Raw genomic sequence first — 15,445 nt, forward strand, 5'->3', positions numbered from 1 at the left:
GTCAACAAATGATTTCCTGAGTCTCTTTTCTGTGGTATCAAAATGATGGACACTAAAATAAACTGGCAAGCCCCAGAGGCAGAGGGAAGCACATTTTGGGACTGTTTTTGCCTCTACCTCCTTTAAAGGAGCCACACACAACACCTGGTTTCTCCATGTTATCAGCTAACCATTGCTCCAGAAAACATGGAATAAGGGAGACTTTCCTACTCATCTGAAGCGGCCACAGCTTCTTTGCCTTACCTGACCCAATAAACACACTGCAAAAAGAGAACAGCAAGTATGTGTGTGCTGGGGACACTCCCCTTTAGAACATAAAGGTCACGTTTATGTTCTAATTCTAAAAGGGATCTGCCTGGATCTAGACAATCGAATTGAAAACATGTTTTAAAACAAGCTGGCACCTCTACAGATCCAAATGGAGCCAATTCTCCAAATACCTTCAGTGAGTATAAACGGAGCAAGTGAAGAGTTTTGAAATGGTCGCCTGTGGTCACAGTAGCTGCTCAAAAACACTAGCCGTTATGGTCCCCCCCGCTTCCGCTGTCCTGACCTGCCTGGACCAGGTGCCCGGCAGCCGGGCGGCAGCAGGGGCCACACGCGGGGCCGGAAGCACAGCTCGCACTTCCGGTGTCTGGCCTGGAGCGGCCGTGGCCATGGAAACGGCTCCCCAACAGGCCCAGACGCCCCGGCAACCAACTGGAACTCGCGAAGAGAGCTGTTCTTTATTACTCACTTCTGACTCAAGGTATATTTAGTTTCACAAAGTCACTGTTCCCTGAAGTCCAAGGCCATCGCGTCTCCGCGGTCTATTTATACCCTCTCCATCTGCCAGTTTCTGGTGACGCGAGACCCAGCAACCCAGATCCCGGGACTGTGGGAGCGCGCCAGCCGGCAGGGGGCGCCCGCGCCGCACTCTGCACCGCCCACCCGCAAGGCTATGGGCTGCGGATGGGCTGGCAGGTGCCAGAGGAGGATCCAAGACCTTTCCTACTCTTTTGAGAGGGGCTTTCTGAACTTTTCTACTCAATGAGACTCTGTATGTTTTGGATGCATGCATTCTGTTTGGGAGGAGAACTGGGGCCCCCCACCACCCCCGCATTCCTACAACAGGGAAGTGGGACCCTGAAATAATCACCCAGGCCAGGGTTTTCAGAACAACCTTCATCTTGGGCAATTTTCTTATTTTCAAAAAAGGGAAAGATTTAAATGTGAAGCTGAATGAAGGTGGGTTTTTTTTTTTAACTTTGAAATCCTTTTATATAAATGAGATCTCAAATCACAGAAAAAAATCTTTTTGTCAGACCCCAGTCCTGACTTTTTCATTGAGGCAAATAGGGGCAATACTTTGTAACCCTGTGAATTACACCACACTGTTCCATTAAACGTGAGATACACTTAATGGATAAAGGCTATTATCTGAGATCAATTACCCACATTTCTAACACATGGGTGCAGCCCCACACTGATTTTTCTGGTTCTGATACCCAGTTAGATTAGGGAGCTTTTAAAAAATATATTTCCATACCCAGCTGACCATATTCAGGGCACCCAAAGGAATAGAGGTTTCCTTTGCAGTCCATTATCATACTGAATTCAGCCCCACAGGCCATTTTGGTAATTGGCTGGCCGTTGTACATTATCTGAAAATAAAAGACAGAAGACTCAGTCATTTTTTAAAGGACTGATAAAGTCTCTACCTCTCTGCATCGTGGTGTGAAACAATTATTAGATTACAAAGGTATTTAATAAACTCAATTCTGAAGGCAAAAGCTGAAGGCATTTCTGTAATATAAAGCATAGAATCTATGTAAAGAAATATCTTCACAATCCCCTCCCCCCTTTCCCAATAAGGGGTAGAGTTCAAAGCCACTGTTTCTTTTTAATAGCAAGAAAGCCAAGCCCTTCCTTTCATCACCTAAACCACTAATTAGGCACTTAGCATTCTTCTGCCTTTTATTAGTAGTGCATTTTGAAGGTATAAATCTTACCCCCCAACTTAATCCTTAATTTTTTTAGGAATAAAAGACTCTTCTTATTTGTGTCTTAATCACCTGGCCAGTGAGTTCATACAAAATATTTGCAGATAAATACACTTATACCACATAACATTTCTCACTTTCTTTGTATAGAATAGGCTTAAATCAAGGCCTAATGTATTTCTCCCATTTAGAAAGAAAGTTTTCAAGATAGTTTCAACCTGACCACAAACAAAACCTGTTCTTTTTTTTTTTTTTTTTTGTGGTTTTTGGCCGGGGCTGGGTTTGAACCCGCCACCTCCGGCATATGAGACCGGCGCCCTACTCCTTGAGCCACAGGCGTTGCCCCAAAACCTGTTCTTTAAGACTACAAGGTGCAGCCGCCACAAAACCTGTTTTAAAGACTACAGGGTGTCCCAACGGTGGCTCCTTAAGTTCCCCACACAAAATGGGAAATTATACCTAAATGTACCTTTATTTACAAAATATTCATTACAAAATTTTACAAAATATTCTCTATTGGCCAACTCTTTGTAAATTTTTGCAATGAATATTTTGTAAATAAAGGTACATTAAACTATAGTTTCTTAGTTTTCTTATGTATAGCAACCTGATGGGCAGCCTTTGGGACACCCCCATAGCAGAGGTTCTCAACTTTCCTAATGCTGCAACCCTTTAATACAGTTCCCTCATGTTGTGACCCCCAACCATAAAATTATTCTCATTGCTACTTCCTAACTAAAATTTTGCTACTGTTGTGAATTGTAATGTAAATATCTGATATGCAGGATGTATTCAGGCAACCCCTGTGAAAGGGTCATTCGACCCCAAAGGGGTCATGACCCACAGGTTGAGAATCGCTGCCCTATAGCATGCAACTTCCATTTAACAGCATCTGGACCCTGTTTTCACAAGAGGTCAATTAACTCAAACAATGGGGAGAAGTACATGACCTCACCTAAAAAAAAAACAAACACAAAAGTCAAGAGAAGCAAAAAGCCAAGGATTCTTAACTGGGGGAGGGGAGCAGTTACCTGAGCCGGGCTGGGGACGGCATCTGTCTGGTTGCCAAGGCCCAGTTGCCCCATCTTGTTCTCCCCAAACGCAAACACGGAGCCAGTTTCTGGAAGGAAGGAAAAATACCACAAAAGGGAACATAATACCGAATATTTTTCAACTAGATTTGGAATCAAAAGCATCAAATTTATAAAAAAAAGCTCATTTGCAAGTGAGAGTCCAAAATATGGTGAATTGGTACTTCAGAGCAAAACCAATTCACATCAGAAACTGGGCGTGCATAAAAACATAGCTAGCTGTCTCAGATTCCCAGACGGGCTTCCCGTGGGTACCAGGGAGGCTCCCAACACCCTCAAGAAGCCACCCACCATCTGGCTCCTGCAGCATCTTTCAAATCTTGACCAAGAGCAGGCATCCTCAAACTTTTTAAACAGGAGGCCAATTCACTGTCCCTCAGACCATTGGAGGGCCGGACTATAGTTTAAAAAAAAAAACTATGAACAAATTTCTATGCACACTGCACATATCTTATTTTGAAGTAAAAAAACAAACGGGAACAAATACAATCACACGGCCTCATGTGGCCTGCAGGCCGCAGTTTGAGGACCCCTGACCAAGAGTCGTAGGAGTAACTCCACCCCACTTTAATGGTGGACCATTTGGCCTCTTGCCTAATTAACTTAGAAGGAACCAGTCACTTCCTTACCAGTCAAGGCCAGGGTGTGGTTCCGCCCACATGCTGCCAACACGATCACTTCATGGCTGAGACCCTCAATGAGTCTGGGTGCTTCCACTCTCTTGGTGTCACCATGTCCCAGCTGCCCCTTCTCATTTCGACCTGGAGATCACAGTAAGATAAAGTAGAAAGGAGACAGGGTGGCCAGAGCAGCACTATAAGGCAAGCATACACACTCTCAAACGAGGCCAATCTTGTCTCCTACAAGGTGCCCTCTAGACTCGACAGCCAAGATCCAGGGAAAAGAAAATTCCACCTTCTCTGCCCGCTAGAGTGGGCTTGAATAGCCTGCATAACATTTGGTGCAGCCCACAGCAGGCACCTGCTGCGCCTCCTCCCGACCCCCTTCTTTGGGCAGCAGTGGGACACACCTATGCACACCTCCCACATCTCTGCTGCCAAGGGGAACGGGAGGAAGGCTCAGTGCGACCCAGATGCCACACACAGGCAGGCATGCCCACGGAAACACACAGTTCCCACTTCTCATGGTGCCTGTGAGACAACCACCCACTCTGTCCCTTCCTTTTGAGATGTATTTTAAGAAAGTACCCATCTGACACCTGGCTGACAAATCTCAAATACCTCAGTGCCCTGAGCATCTACTGTGGACAGCTCAGTCTCTGCCCTAAAAATGGTGCTCACGGCACAATGTCAACCCCAGCCCTCACACCTGCACCCTGCCAACAAAGTACAGACCTGCCCTGAACACACCCCCTCCAGGGACCAGTTCCCACCTCTTGAGCTGCTCCAGAGGTGGCCAAAGCTCTGCACCTGTGAAAATAACTCCCTGTGGAAGGCAGGCCCAAGGGGGCCACTCCCCGCCACCAAGTCCTCTAAAAAATGGCCCCAAGGGCAGCGCCTACGGCTCAAAGAATAGGGCACTAGCCTCATATGCCGGAGGTGGTGGGTTCAAACACAGCCCCGGCCAAAAACTGAAAAAAAAAAAAAAAAAGAGGCTCCAAAACACAAGTGGCAAGTTGGCTAGGCCAAAAAGAGGGCTAGAAGCCCCTATACCTTGTCTAGTTTCCAACACAGGCTACATAATTCCAACGCAAAAACCTCAACGGGCCACTTTCAGGTCCCTCCCACAAAGAGAACCACGAATGTGTAACCTAACATTGAGATTTATGGAGATTTTCAGCTGGACACGGTGGCTCACGCTTGTAATCCTAGCACTCTGGGAGGCTGAGGCAGGTGGATTGCTTGAGCTCATGAGTTTGAGACCAGCCTGAGCAAAAGTCTCTACTAAAAATAGAAAAAGTGAGGCAAAAGGATCGCTTGAGCCCACGAGTTGGAGATTACTGTGAGCTATGACGCCATGGCACTCTACCTAGGGCAACAGCTTGAGATTCTGTCCATTTCCCCCCCAAAATAAAAAATAAATAAAAATATATATGAAGATTTTCTTGAGCAATTCTGAGGAGGAAGGGGGTCACATCCTTCCCCAGTGATGAACTTTACACCTTTATAGGTTATGAGAAAAGCAGAGCCAGAGATCACTGGTCCTGCGGGACTGCAGAGTCAGCAAAGGGCCTCCAACTCCACGAGGCGGTGTACTACCAGGAGGAAACCATCCCCGGACATCTTTTTTTGTTGTTTGTTTGTTTTTTGAGACAGAGTCTCAAGCTGTCACCCTCGGCAGAGTGCTGTAGCATCATAGCTCACAGCAACCTCCAACTCTTGGGCTAAAGTGATTCTCTTGCCTCAGCCTCCCAAGTAGCTGAGACTATAGGCATCCGCCACGACGCCCGGTTATTTTTTGGTTGCAGCAGTCCTTATTGTTTGGTGGGCCTGGGCTGGATTCAAACCTGCCAGCTCAGGTGTATATAGCTGGCACTTTAGCCACATAAGCCACAGGCGCCGAGCCACCTCGACGTGTTCTTAAAGAAAATCTAGCTTAAGGGCCAGCATGAGAATTTTGGCAGAAGAGGCAACGCCAACTTCCAACAGGAGCTACCTAAGTTCACAGTGAAAGACATGTGAAACACAGAACAAGCTCTGGGTGCTGTTTCCCCCGGGCTCACACCTGGGGAAGGCAGACCCCACGTGAGTAATACATCAACCTCTCCCGTGGCACTAATACTATGGATGCTGGACAACAACATCCCTCTGCCTTTTAGTGACTAACAGTGGACTCATGACACCCCCTGTAGCCTTAGTCGGCTCATGGGCCACACATCTGGACAGCAAGATGCACTTTGTTCTTTGCCCACAGGCCAGCACAAAGCACGCTTTTAGAAACACCGATTAAGAGAAGCTCAGTAAAGAGGAGAGCGAAAATAAGACAGTTGAAGTTTGGAACACTGACACAAAGGCTGTGTTCACTGTTAAAACGTGAGTAGGCGGGGTGCTTTGGGGGCAGGAACACACCTTAATGCCAACCAGAAGAAAATAAAAATCATGGCAATGTCAGCATGTCAAGAGACTATAAAGTATAAATTTGGGCCAGACACACTTGTTGGCGTTTTTTCAACTGAATTACAAAATTAGCAGAGTGCAGGAAGACAACAGATGTTAATATATTTGGACTTTGGTACAGCAGCTCATGAAATCACAAAAAATGTTTCGAATAGACCGAAATAAAAATGCAGTCATATGGACTAAAAGCTAGCCAAAGGGCCAGAAACAAAGGGTGGGGACAAATGCCAACATACCCAGCTGGAAGAGGAGTCCAGGAGCTACCAGAAGGGCTTGGGAATAAAATGAGCCTTAGTCAATACCTTATTAATGATCTGCAAGAGGAAATAAGAAAGCCATCTGCAGGACACTGACATCGGAGTAGAGACGCTCCCAGGAAAGGACAGGGAACCATCTTAAGTTCCCAGGTGAGAAAAGCAGCAGAAGGGGAAAGCACATCAACCCAAGAAAAGGAAACTAGAGTATCTGGGAGAACAGCGTAAGAAACGGACGGACCAGACAGCGGGTTATGAAGCCTGCAAACCTGGGTGCGCCCCAGGAACACCAGCCAGAGCTGCAGAGACACAAAAGCCAGCGGCATTTCGAGTGGCAAGAACAGAATCACACCACGCTGCAAAGCAAGCAGGGGACTGTCTGCCGCAGGGCCAGCCCACCTAAAGCAGGCTTTCAGTTTTAGGCACCACAGTATCATGACGATCAAGCTTCCATCAGAATATTTAGGAATGGCTCGGTGTCCGTAGCTCGGTGGCTAGGGCCCCAGCCACATACACCAGGGCTGGCAGCTCAAACCCAGACTAGGCACGTTAAACAACAATGACAACCACAACAACAACAAAATAGCCAGACACTGTGGTGGGCGCCTGTAGTCCCAGCTACTTGGGAGGCTAAGGCAAGAGAATCGCTTAAGCACAAGAGTTTGAGTTTGCTGTGAGCACTCTACGGAGGACGACATAGTGAGACTGTCTCAAAATAAAAGGAAAAAAAAAAAGAATATTTAGGAAGAGGCTACTTCAAGACAAGGAATTACGGAACTGGGCTACGTATGTGCAAAGACATCAGAAAGGGGGAGAAAGGGGCTTTATCTGCATGGTATAGACAAGACTAGATGGGAATGAGGATGAGAGAACGGGGGCTGCAAATGTTGGAGGATGGCCTCAGAGAGAGGACCTTAGCCTCTTCTCCAGGCAAGCAGAAACTCTGCTTGGAGATGGCTCAAGAGAGGTACTCACCCCAGCTCCACAGCTTCCCTTCTGTGGTGATGAGGAGGCTGTGCGCAGCACACGAGCCCGAGACCACCGTCCGCACCCGGACTCCAGCCAGGCACCCATACCTGTGGGGCCCCCACAGATTCTGCCCAAGATTGCGGTAAGCGGCTGCAAAGAGAAGAACGCACATCAGCGCCTGGGTTGGTAGGGTAAGAACAACCCCTTCAAAGTGCTGCTAGCCACCAAGGGGCCGTGTTCCCTAGTACAAGCCTGGCAGCCTGTGTACCTGGCAGTCAGGAGCTGCACAAGCATCAAGTTTGCACCTTGAATCTGCAACACCTCTAAGGCCCAAGGGTCAAAACTGCCCCAAGAGCTGACCAGGCCTGACATCAATAGCTGCTACCACCATCTCTGGCCCTGACCTCCTACAACACAGACTCACGTGCACTGCTTAGGACACCATCTGCAAGTGTCAGGGCCTGGCATCCAGCCTGCCCAGAACACCCTCTCACCTGTAACCCTAACTCACATCACCTCTGTCCCTGCCAGCCTGCCCATCACCCTTGCAGCCAGAAGGCTCTAAGCTCTGACCCAGTGTCCCCACCCTCCTAGAAGCCACCTGCCTTCCCAGTAGGTCTATCAGGCCCTCAAGGAGGAGCCCTGCTGAGCCAGCCCCGCCTCCTGCCCTGGGAGTTTCCTTCCCCAGGCCTCCCAGTGAGGTTGCCTGCCCACACTCACTTCCCCCAGGATGTCCTCCCCCACCTCCCATTTGTTTCTCAGAGCTCAGGTCAACCTACCACAGCCCTCCCCCTGAGAGCTCACTTGCCCTCCCTTTCCATGATAAGCCACCCAAAGGCCACAGCTGTGGTCTCCTGCTTTGGCTCAGGGCCTCATAAATGCCTGGCACACAGTAAACGCCCAATACTGTCACAATCCCCACTTTACCCTATTAACAGACAAGAACATAGCCAATTTTGGCTTAATTTTTTCAATCTGGGGCTCCCATGAGTGAAGCCCTGTGATGACGCTTTTGAAACACTACCCAATGCCAAACCAAGCTTGTCAAGGCTGCTCTGACCCTAGGAACGGAATAAGACAACGATGTCTCCATCAATCACCCCCCTCCACTCCCAGCTGAGGATGCCACACGCTGCCCTCAGTCACAGGGCCATGGAGCCCTTACCCACCGAAGACTCTGCTCTACTACAAGGTGAAAAGAAAAATCAATTTCCAGGGGAAAGAGCAAACAAATGATGGCCTCCCAGGCTATATTAAAATTCCTCACAAGAGACCTAAGGAGGCACCTAAATTACACGATGCTTAGGGAACTGTAGGGAAGAAAAATCAGTGGGCTTGGTGGTCCCAGCTACTGGGAGGCTGAGGCAAGAGAATCAGTCCCTCTAGCCTTGGTGCCAGTGACCTCATCCAAAAACAAAAACAACAGGAGGAGGAAAAAAAAGAACTCCAAGGTCTGTTTGTGATGAAAACAAAACAGTGGCATAAATGAGGGCCAGTAACTGTGTGCCGCAGCACCACACGTGGCTCCATGCTGCACAGGTGGTTAGATGCTTACAGATTTTCCAAAGCATCTTTCCCTGCAGTGGCTCCAAGAACACCAATGTCCAGGATGCCGCCTATCACAGGAAAAGTAAGGCTGGGCTTCTCCTGGCCTCCCACTGAAGGGTTTCAGGGAGGTCAAGGTCTAAAGGAACTCCCAGCAGCAGTCCTAGGCCCCACAGCCTCCAATCCCAGGGCCTGGTCCCAATCCCAGAATCAGAGCATGGATTGCTGTGCTACCTTGTAAAGGAACAAGACATCGTGCTGCCCATCCCACCAGATCCACTGATGGGGTCCCTCTGAGGGAAGGCCCTGCAAGGATGGAAGGGACCAGGGAGAGGACCAAGTTCTTCCTTTCACTTTTGGCACCACCAAGAAAACAAATCTTCCCTCTCTTTCTTTTGTTGCTACTGTAAAAGTCTATAGCAGGCCTCAAGGTATTTAAAAATACTCTGAAATTATGTAAGCCTTCATTTGGAAGGACAAAAACCTGGGAAGTAAAGGTGGAAATGGAGGAGACAAGCATTATTGAAATGAGCCCCCAGGGTAAAGCAGAGAGCACAGCGGGAGTCTCCTGCAGCTTTCCAGCCTCTGCACCCTCCCAGGAGTGGGGGGAAGTTCCCCTCCAGCCCAGGCCCTGCCACCTGCTTCCTTCTGGAATTTACTTCTGCTCCCTGGGTTTGTGTCTGAGGCCGCTCATCTCAAGAACAGGTTTGAAAAATGATTCAATGGGGGACTTTACCTAACAATTGCAATCAGTGTAACTGGCTTATTGTACCCTCAATGAATCCCCAACAATAAAAAAAAAAAAAAAAAAAGGAAAAAAAAAAAAAAAAAAGAAAAATGATTCAATGGGCGGTGCCTGTGGCTCAAAGGAGTAGGGCACCGGCCCCATATACCAGAGGTGGTTGGTTCAAATCCACCCCAGCTAAAAACTGCAAAAAAAAAAAAAAAAAAGAAAAAGAAAAATGATTCAACACAGGCATAGAACTGGTAGAGAGGCTCCGTCAGCACATGAGGGCTTACGCTGACACTTCCTGGGACACTAGCTGCTGGGTGGACACAGCCCCCAGAGGGTGTCCTGAAGGCTGGGCATTTCCCACAGACCCATCTCTCAGCTGGCCCCAGGCGCTGCTGAGATGCCTGCTGTTTTCATGGAACAAGATGATCTCCAACGCCCCTGTTTTAAGGTTCTAAGGGTGTGCCAGTGTGCAAATATTTGTTCACGGGGCAAAGCAATGTTGGAAGTACTTTGGGAGCATTTCCAAATGAAATCAAGAAGCCATAAAATGTGGCTATGCGCCAGCCTTCCTTCTTTCAGATGGGCCCGTTTCCCCTGAGGAAAGACACCTATTTTCTAAAGGCAAATGGGGACAAAAAGTTTCTTAGGACCTCTCTGCTCCCCTCTCTCCTCAGACTGTTCTATCAAACCAGTTCCTGCAACAACTTGGCAGCCTGCAAAGAAACATGGACTCTTCTGAAACATCTGACATTTGACAAATGCCTAGGACATTTTGGTAACATCTCATAGGACAACTTCTTCATTTTAATGAAAATAAGTGACATGAAGATGGAAAAAGGTGTCAACGTTCGTATGACACTATATTTTCCCCATTTAATCTTAATGGAATTGGTTTTTAAAAGCAAGATCGTGAAGTGAGAGACTGCAGGTCAGAGTTCAACTCCGCTTGGTCACTACAGTGGCTGTGTGACCTCAGGCAAGTCACCTGGCCTGTTAGTAAACAAAGGGAACACCTACCTGGTGGTGGTCATCAGAACTGCACTGCATGCCTACCATATAGGAGGCACACAATGGGTTTTTGGAAACCATTCTCGTACCTTGCTGTTTAGGCACTTCTTTCCGACCAATCAAGTCCCAGTTGGTTGCCCCAAAAATCAAAAGCTGCCCTTTGCACTTCGACCCTTCAAGTTTCTGCGGAGACATAGAAAGGGAAAGGGAAAAACATTAGCTTTTAAGGCTGTTTCCAGCTTTCCAGGGCTGCCTGATGACAGCAGGAAACAAAAGAAAATACTTCATCACTACAGCCTATGCCACCCGGGGGCTTTGCACCTGGGCAGAGCCCACCACCACGCCCTCATGTGGGTGGCCTCAAACCTGCCCGCAGCAGCTTGCTTGTTACGCCTAGGCTTATTTTTTTCTTTGACTTCTCTTTAAAATAGCTTTTTCAAAACACTAAAAATTAAGCCAAATCAGGGTGGTGCCTGTGGCTCAGTGAGTAGGGTGCCGGCCCCATATACTGAGGGTGGTGGGTTCAAACCCAGCCCCAGCCGAACTGCAACAAAAAAATAGCTGGGCGTTGTGGCAGGCGCCTGTGGTCTTAGCTACTTGAGAGGCTGAGGCAAGAGAACTGCCTAAGCCCAGGAGTTGGAGGTTGCTGTGAGCAGTGTGACACCACGGCATTCTGTCTCTACAAAAAAAAAAAAAATTAAGCCAAATCGAATCATATTCCCCCCTTCCCCTTTGCGAACTGGTGTATAGAGCTATTTGCACAAAACCAGCTACATCACCCAGCAGGTTATTAAATCCAGCTCATCCTGAGGGCCAAGTCTACACAGCCCACGGCAAGCAAGGTGCTCCCCCAGTGGACCTCAAGCCTTGGGAGCCCCAAGTCACTTCTGCACAGCCGTCACTCACAGCTGCTTCCCCACTGTCCCTCTGCTTGTGCCCACCGTGCCAAAAGCCTGTCCACGGGGAATCGCAAAGGAAAACAGTAGAGGATGGTGTTCAATTTCTCCACCGGAGGAAGACAAGGGCGTGGGAGGGTCTGACGCAAGCGGCCTTCAATGGCTCACTCGCCCAGCTGTCCATGAGCCAGGGGACCTCCCCAGGGCCTGGCCTCTCAAGGGACAGGCTGTCCTACCAGCCACGCACTTCAATTCTCATCCTTAGTTTCTCAACACAGAAAGTCATTACGGCCACCGACTTTCAAGACTGTCAGTGGAAATCTGTGCCATTTAAAAATGCCATTGTCCAATTCTGTGTAGCACTCATAATATTCTCAGCACTTTGCTTCCTTAAATGTCACAACACACTTTTTAAAGTAGATTGTTAGTCAAAGGCTCAATTCTGAGCTACCCACTCAGTCCTTACTGGCAAGGGAAGCGTCAACTTCACTTTCTGCTTTCCTTTACATCACCGTTCCAGTACGTGAAAAGAAAAGTTTCCTTCTGTTTGCGAATGGAGTTGTTCTTGGAAGGCTTAATGAAAGGCCAGCTCCAGATCCAATCATTCTGACCTCTCCACAGCGACTGCACGGTTCACACATTTTTCAGATCACACATCTTCACGATGAATGAATTGCATTTCTTAGGAAACTACCCCACCCTAACCTACTATTACGAGCATCCCCCACCCCCAGTACAAGTCCCATCCCCCTCGCTTGCTCAGCCACATGTATGTGGCAGGAGGAAGATGGTCCATCTATAGGAACACATCCTGCAGGGGGCATGAAAAGAGGAAATGAAACAGCATAGAACAGAGAACAACTTGGCCGAATTTAAATTATTTAGAGAGTGACCTTAATCAGAGGGTAGTCCAACCCCTATAGCACCCAGACTCAGATTACTTGCATGGGAGCCTAGTTTCCCCTGGTTATCTCCCCTTCTGTGTTTAACTGGCAGGCCTGGCTGGAACACTTTAGAGGTCTATAGTCTGTGGGTTCTGTCAAAGTCCCTGTGGAAAGAGAAGTCCTGGGTTCTCTGTCCAAGTTACTGACTTGTGCTCCACTAGTCCTCAAGTCAGCTAGAGGGAGCAGCAGAAGCAGGGGAAGGGGCAGAGGCACTGCGGGGGGGTGGGGGAGAGAGCTGCTGGCAAAGGGCACCAGGATGGTGGCTGCTCCAGGCCCAGCAGCCTCTCTGGGCAGCAGGGCTTAAGGGTGGCCCAGCTCAAGGGCACTCGTGTTCAGCATTTACTATTAAAGTCAGACTCCCCAACACTGAAAGGCACTCACTATGGCAAACTTCACCAGTGCTGGAGCCACCCTGGTGACCTCCACACACGGTCAGGGATGTGGATATCGGCTCATCAAGCCAAGTAAGCACTTACACAAAAAGCCCAACCTTTCTGATAAGGGTATTTGGGGAAAGCCATAGTATACTGTGGTCCACCATCAGACAGTGCTCTGATTTCCTAAGGGCACTAATAGTTACGCAAGTTTTTATCACAGACCGTATTTCCCCCCACAGGAGATGGAGGTGACCACTTTTCCTAACAACTGTTTGCTATAACCCACTGACCTTTATCTCTCTATAACTTAACTCTTCCTTCTATCTTATATGGAATAAAAATAAAAATAAACAACAAAACTCCTAACCTTCCTTAAGTCACAGCCCACATGCCCCTTTGTCATAGCCCTAGGACAGCCCATCCAAGGGGGAGAGACCTGGATGCCTGCTGGCTCCACCCAGAGGGACACCAGTGAGTGCAGGTGCCAGGGCAGTAGGAGTGAGAGGCCCTCAAGCCCTCCGCGGCTACATCAGCCTTCACTGATGGGCCAAGAAATTGTTTTTTTGGATGAACTCGGTCTGCAACATTGCTGTGCCCAAAGGCCATCCAGCAGAAAAGCCAGAGAAACAGTCTCCCCAATGGGAAGAGTTTCATTTTACCTTGCTGCCTCCCAGCAATCTAGACACATAACCTGGGCAGCAATGAACGGCCAATGGCAAGAAAAGGCACTGAGCTTCTCCAAGCAACAAAACAGTATTTCTGGTCCAAAGAGGTTTCTGAATTATGGCTCAAGTTCAAGGAGCATGTTTACAAGGCCGAGAGTCAACTTCTAGCATATCTCCATTTAGAAGATCACTGCTTCTGTGGACAAATGCCAACAAATTCCCTGATGGGCTATCAACTGGAAGAGACTTCACATTCCCTTCTCGGTTTCATTTATTTGCTACTTCAGATTAGACAGACTTGACTCAGGGTCCCCCAAACTTCAGCAACCCAAGGCTGAGAAAACTACAAAGACCTGGACAGTCTGAGTTACATGCACCTGTTTTCTAGTATTTGGCCAAGGCTACTGGCTCTCCTTGCTTCACAACCTCCACACGGTTGTGAAGTTCACAAAGAATTGGGGCTGAATCTATCAAGCGACAAAAAACACATCTGACACAACTACACCTAAATCTCAGGTTCTCAGAGCGAACACTTTCTAAGATTGAAATACTAAAAACATTTCATAAAAATCCTCATCTTTTTGGCTCAGCACCTATAGCTCAGCGGCTAGGGTGCCAGCCATATGCACCGGAGCTGGCGGGTTCGAATCCAGCCCAGGCCTGCCAAACAATGACTACTACAACCAAAAAATAGCCAGGCGTTGTGGCCAGCACCTGTAGTCCCAGCTACTTGGGAGGCTGAAGCAAGAGAATTGCTTAAGCCTAAGAGTTTGAAGTTGCTATGAGCTGTGACGCCATGGCACTCTACCCAGGGTGACGTAGTGAGATGCTGTCTCCAAAAAAAACCAAACAAAAAAAACCCTCATCTTTTACGCGAGGCAACTTTGCCCCCCAACAACATAAGCACTACTTCCTCTTCCTCAACCCCAACACCCATAGCTTTGAGTTGACTGAAGGTAACATGGTTTTAGAGGAGTCTAGGGCAGCTGCTCTCATACAAACCTCCCTCAAGCAACGCTGCACACTGGCAAGGCCTGAAAGATGCTCAGTTAAAAGGCTCTTTCTGAAAAAAGCTAGAGACAATGGCCTGTGGCCCCAGACAGGGTCCCCTAGGCCTGCTCAAGCAGGAGACCAGGAACCTGGACACAGGGATACTGGGGAGGAGGCCAACACAGGACAAGGGGCAGAGTGCCAGCCTAGGCCTATAGAAGGCAATGGGGCCACCTGGGCCCAGCTGTGACCCTGGACGAAACTCAATAGATCAGCGGTTCTCAACCTTTGGGTCGCCACCCCTTTATAACAAAGAAAATACATCCTGCCTATCAGATATTTACATTACTATTCGTAACAGTAGCAAAATTACAGTTATGAAGTAGCAACAAAAATAATTGTATGGTTGGGGGTCACCACAACATGAGGACCTGTATTAAAGGGTTCCGGCATTAGGAAGGCTGAGAACCACTGCAATAGATACTAATGAAAACTTCAACGTGGGGCGTGTACTTTCCATGACACATTAAAGAACACCTTTTGTTGAACCCTCAGTCTCCTACATGCACTTATCCTAGGGCAGCCTGGTGACTAGCCCAAAGGAATCTGCCTACAGCCCTCTTGGTTTCGCCAAGGGGATAGAGGAAGGAATGTTATGAGGTTTTAAATTCCTGCTATGCACATACATATTCCTGTATTTGTATATATGTGTATCAAAAGCAATTTAAAGACTACATTAGATGTAAATATAAAACATGGATAAACTGCAAAGGACTGCTGTTGTCTAGTCAGAGCAAAAGAACCTCCCAGAAAGACTAACAAATGTGCTGTTTCCACGGGACAAACCGGCTTCATGCAGTGCTAGTGAAGGTAGAGGTGGGCTGAGCCAGTGCCTACTTTCTCACATGGGG

The 15,445-nt window shown here is 48.1% G+C and overlaps 1 protein-coding gene across 1 annotated transcript in view; it reads right to left on the reverse strand.

The window, feature by feature from the left end:
- Positions 1-15,445, reverse strand: part of RCC2 (regulator of chromosome condensation 2) — a 30,438-nt gene that overhangs the window by 11,800 nt on the left and 3,193 nt on the right. The window contains exons 3-7 of the mRNA XM_053576175.1: positions 10,752-10,845; positions 7,380-7,523; positions 3,703-3,834; positions 3,014-3,102; positions 1,529-1,643 (exon numbers count right to left, since the gene is read on the reverse strand). Of these exons, the coding sequence (XP_053432150.1) occupies positions 1,529-1,643; positions 3,014-3,102; positions 3,703-3,834; positions 7,380-7,523; positions 10,752-10,845 (574 nt within the window). The remainder of the gene's footprint in view (positions 1-1,528; positions 1,644-3,013; positions 3,103-3,702; positions 3,835-7,379; positions 7,524-10,751; positions 10,846-15,445) is intronic.

The sequence above is a fragment of the Nycticebus coucang genome, chromosome 22 (genome assembly GCF_027406575.1).
Source record: "Nycticebus coucang isolate mNycCou1 chromosome 22, mNycCou1.pri, whole genome shotgun sequence".
Classification (NCBI taxonomy): domain Eukaryota; kingdom Metazoa; phylum Chordata; class Mammalia; order Primates; family Lorisidae; genus Nycticebus; species Nycticebus coucang.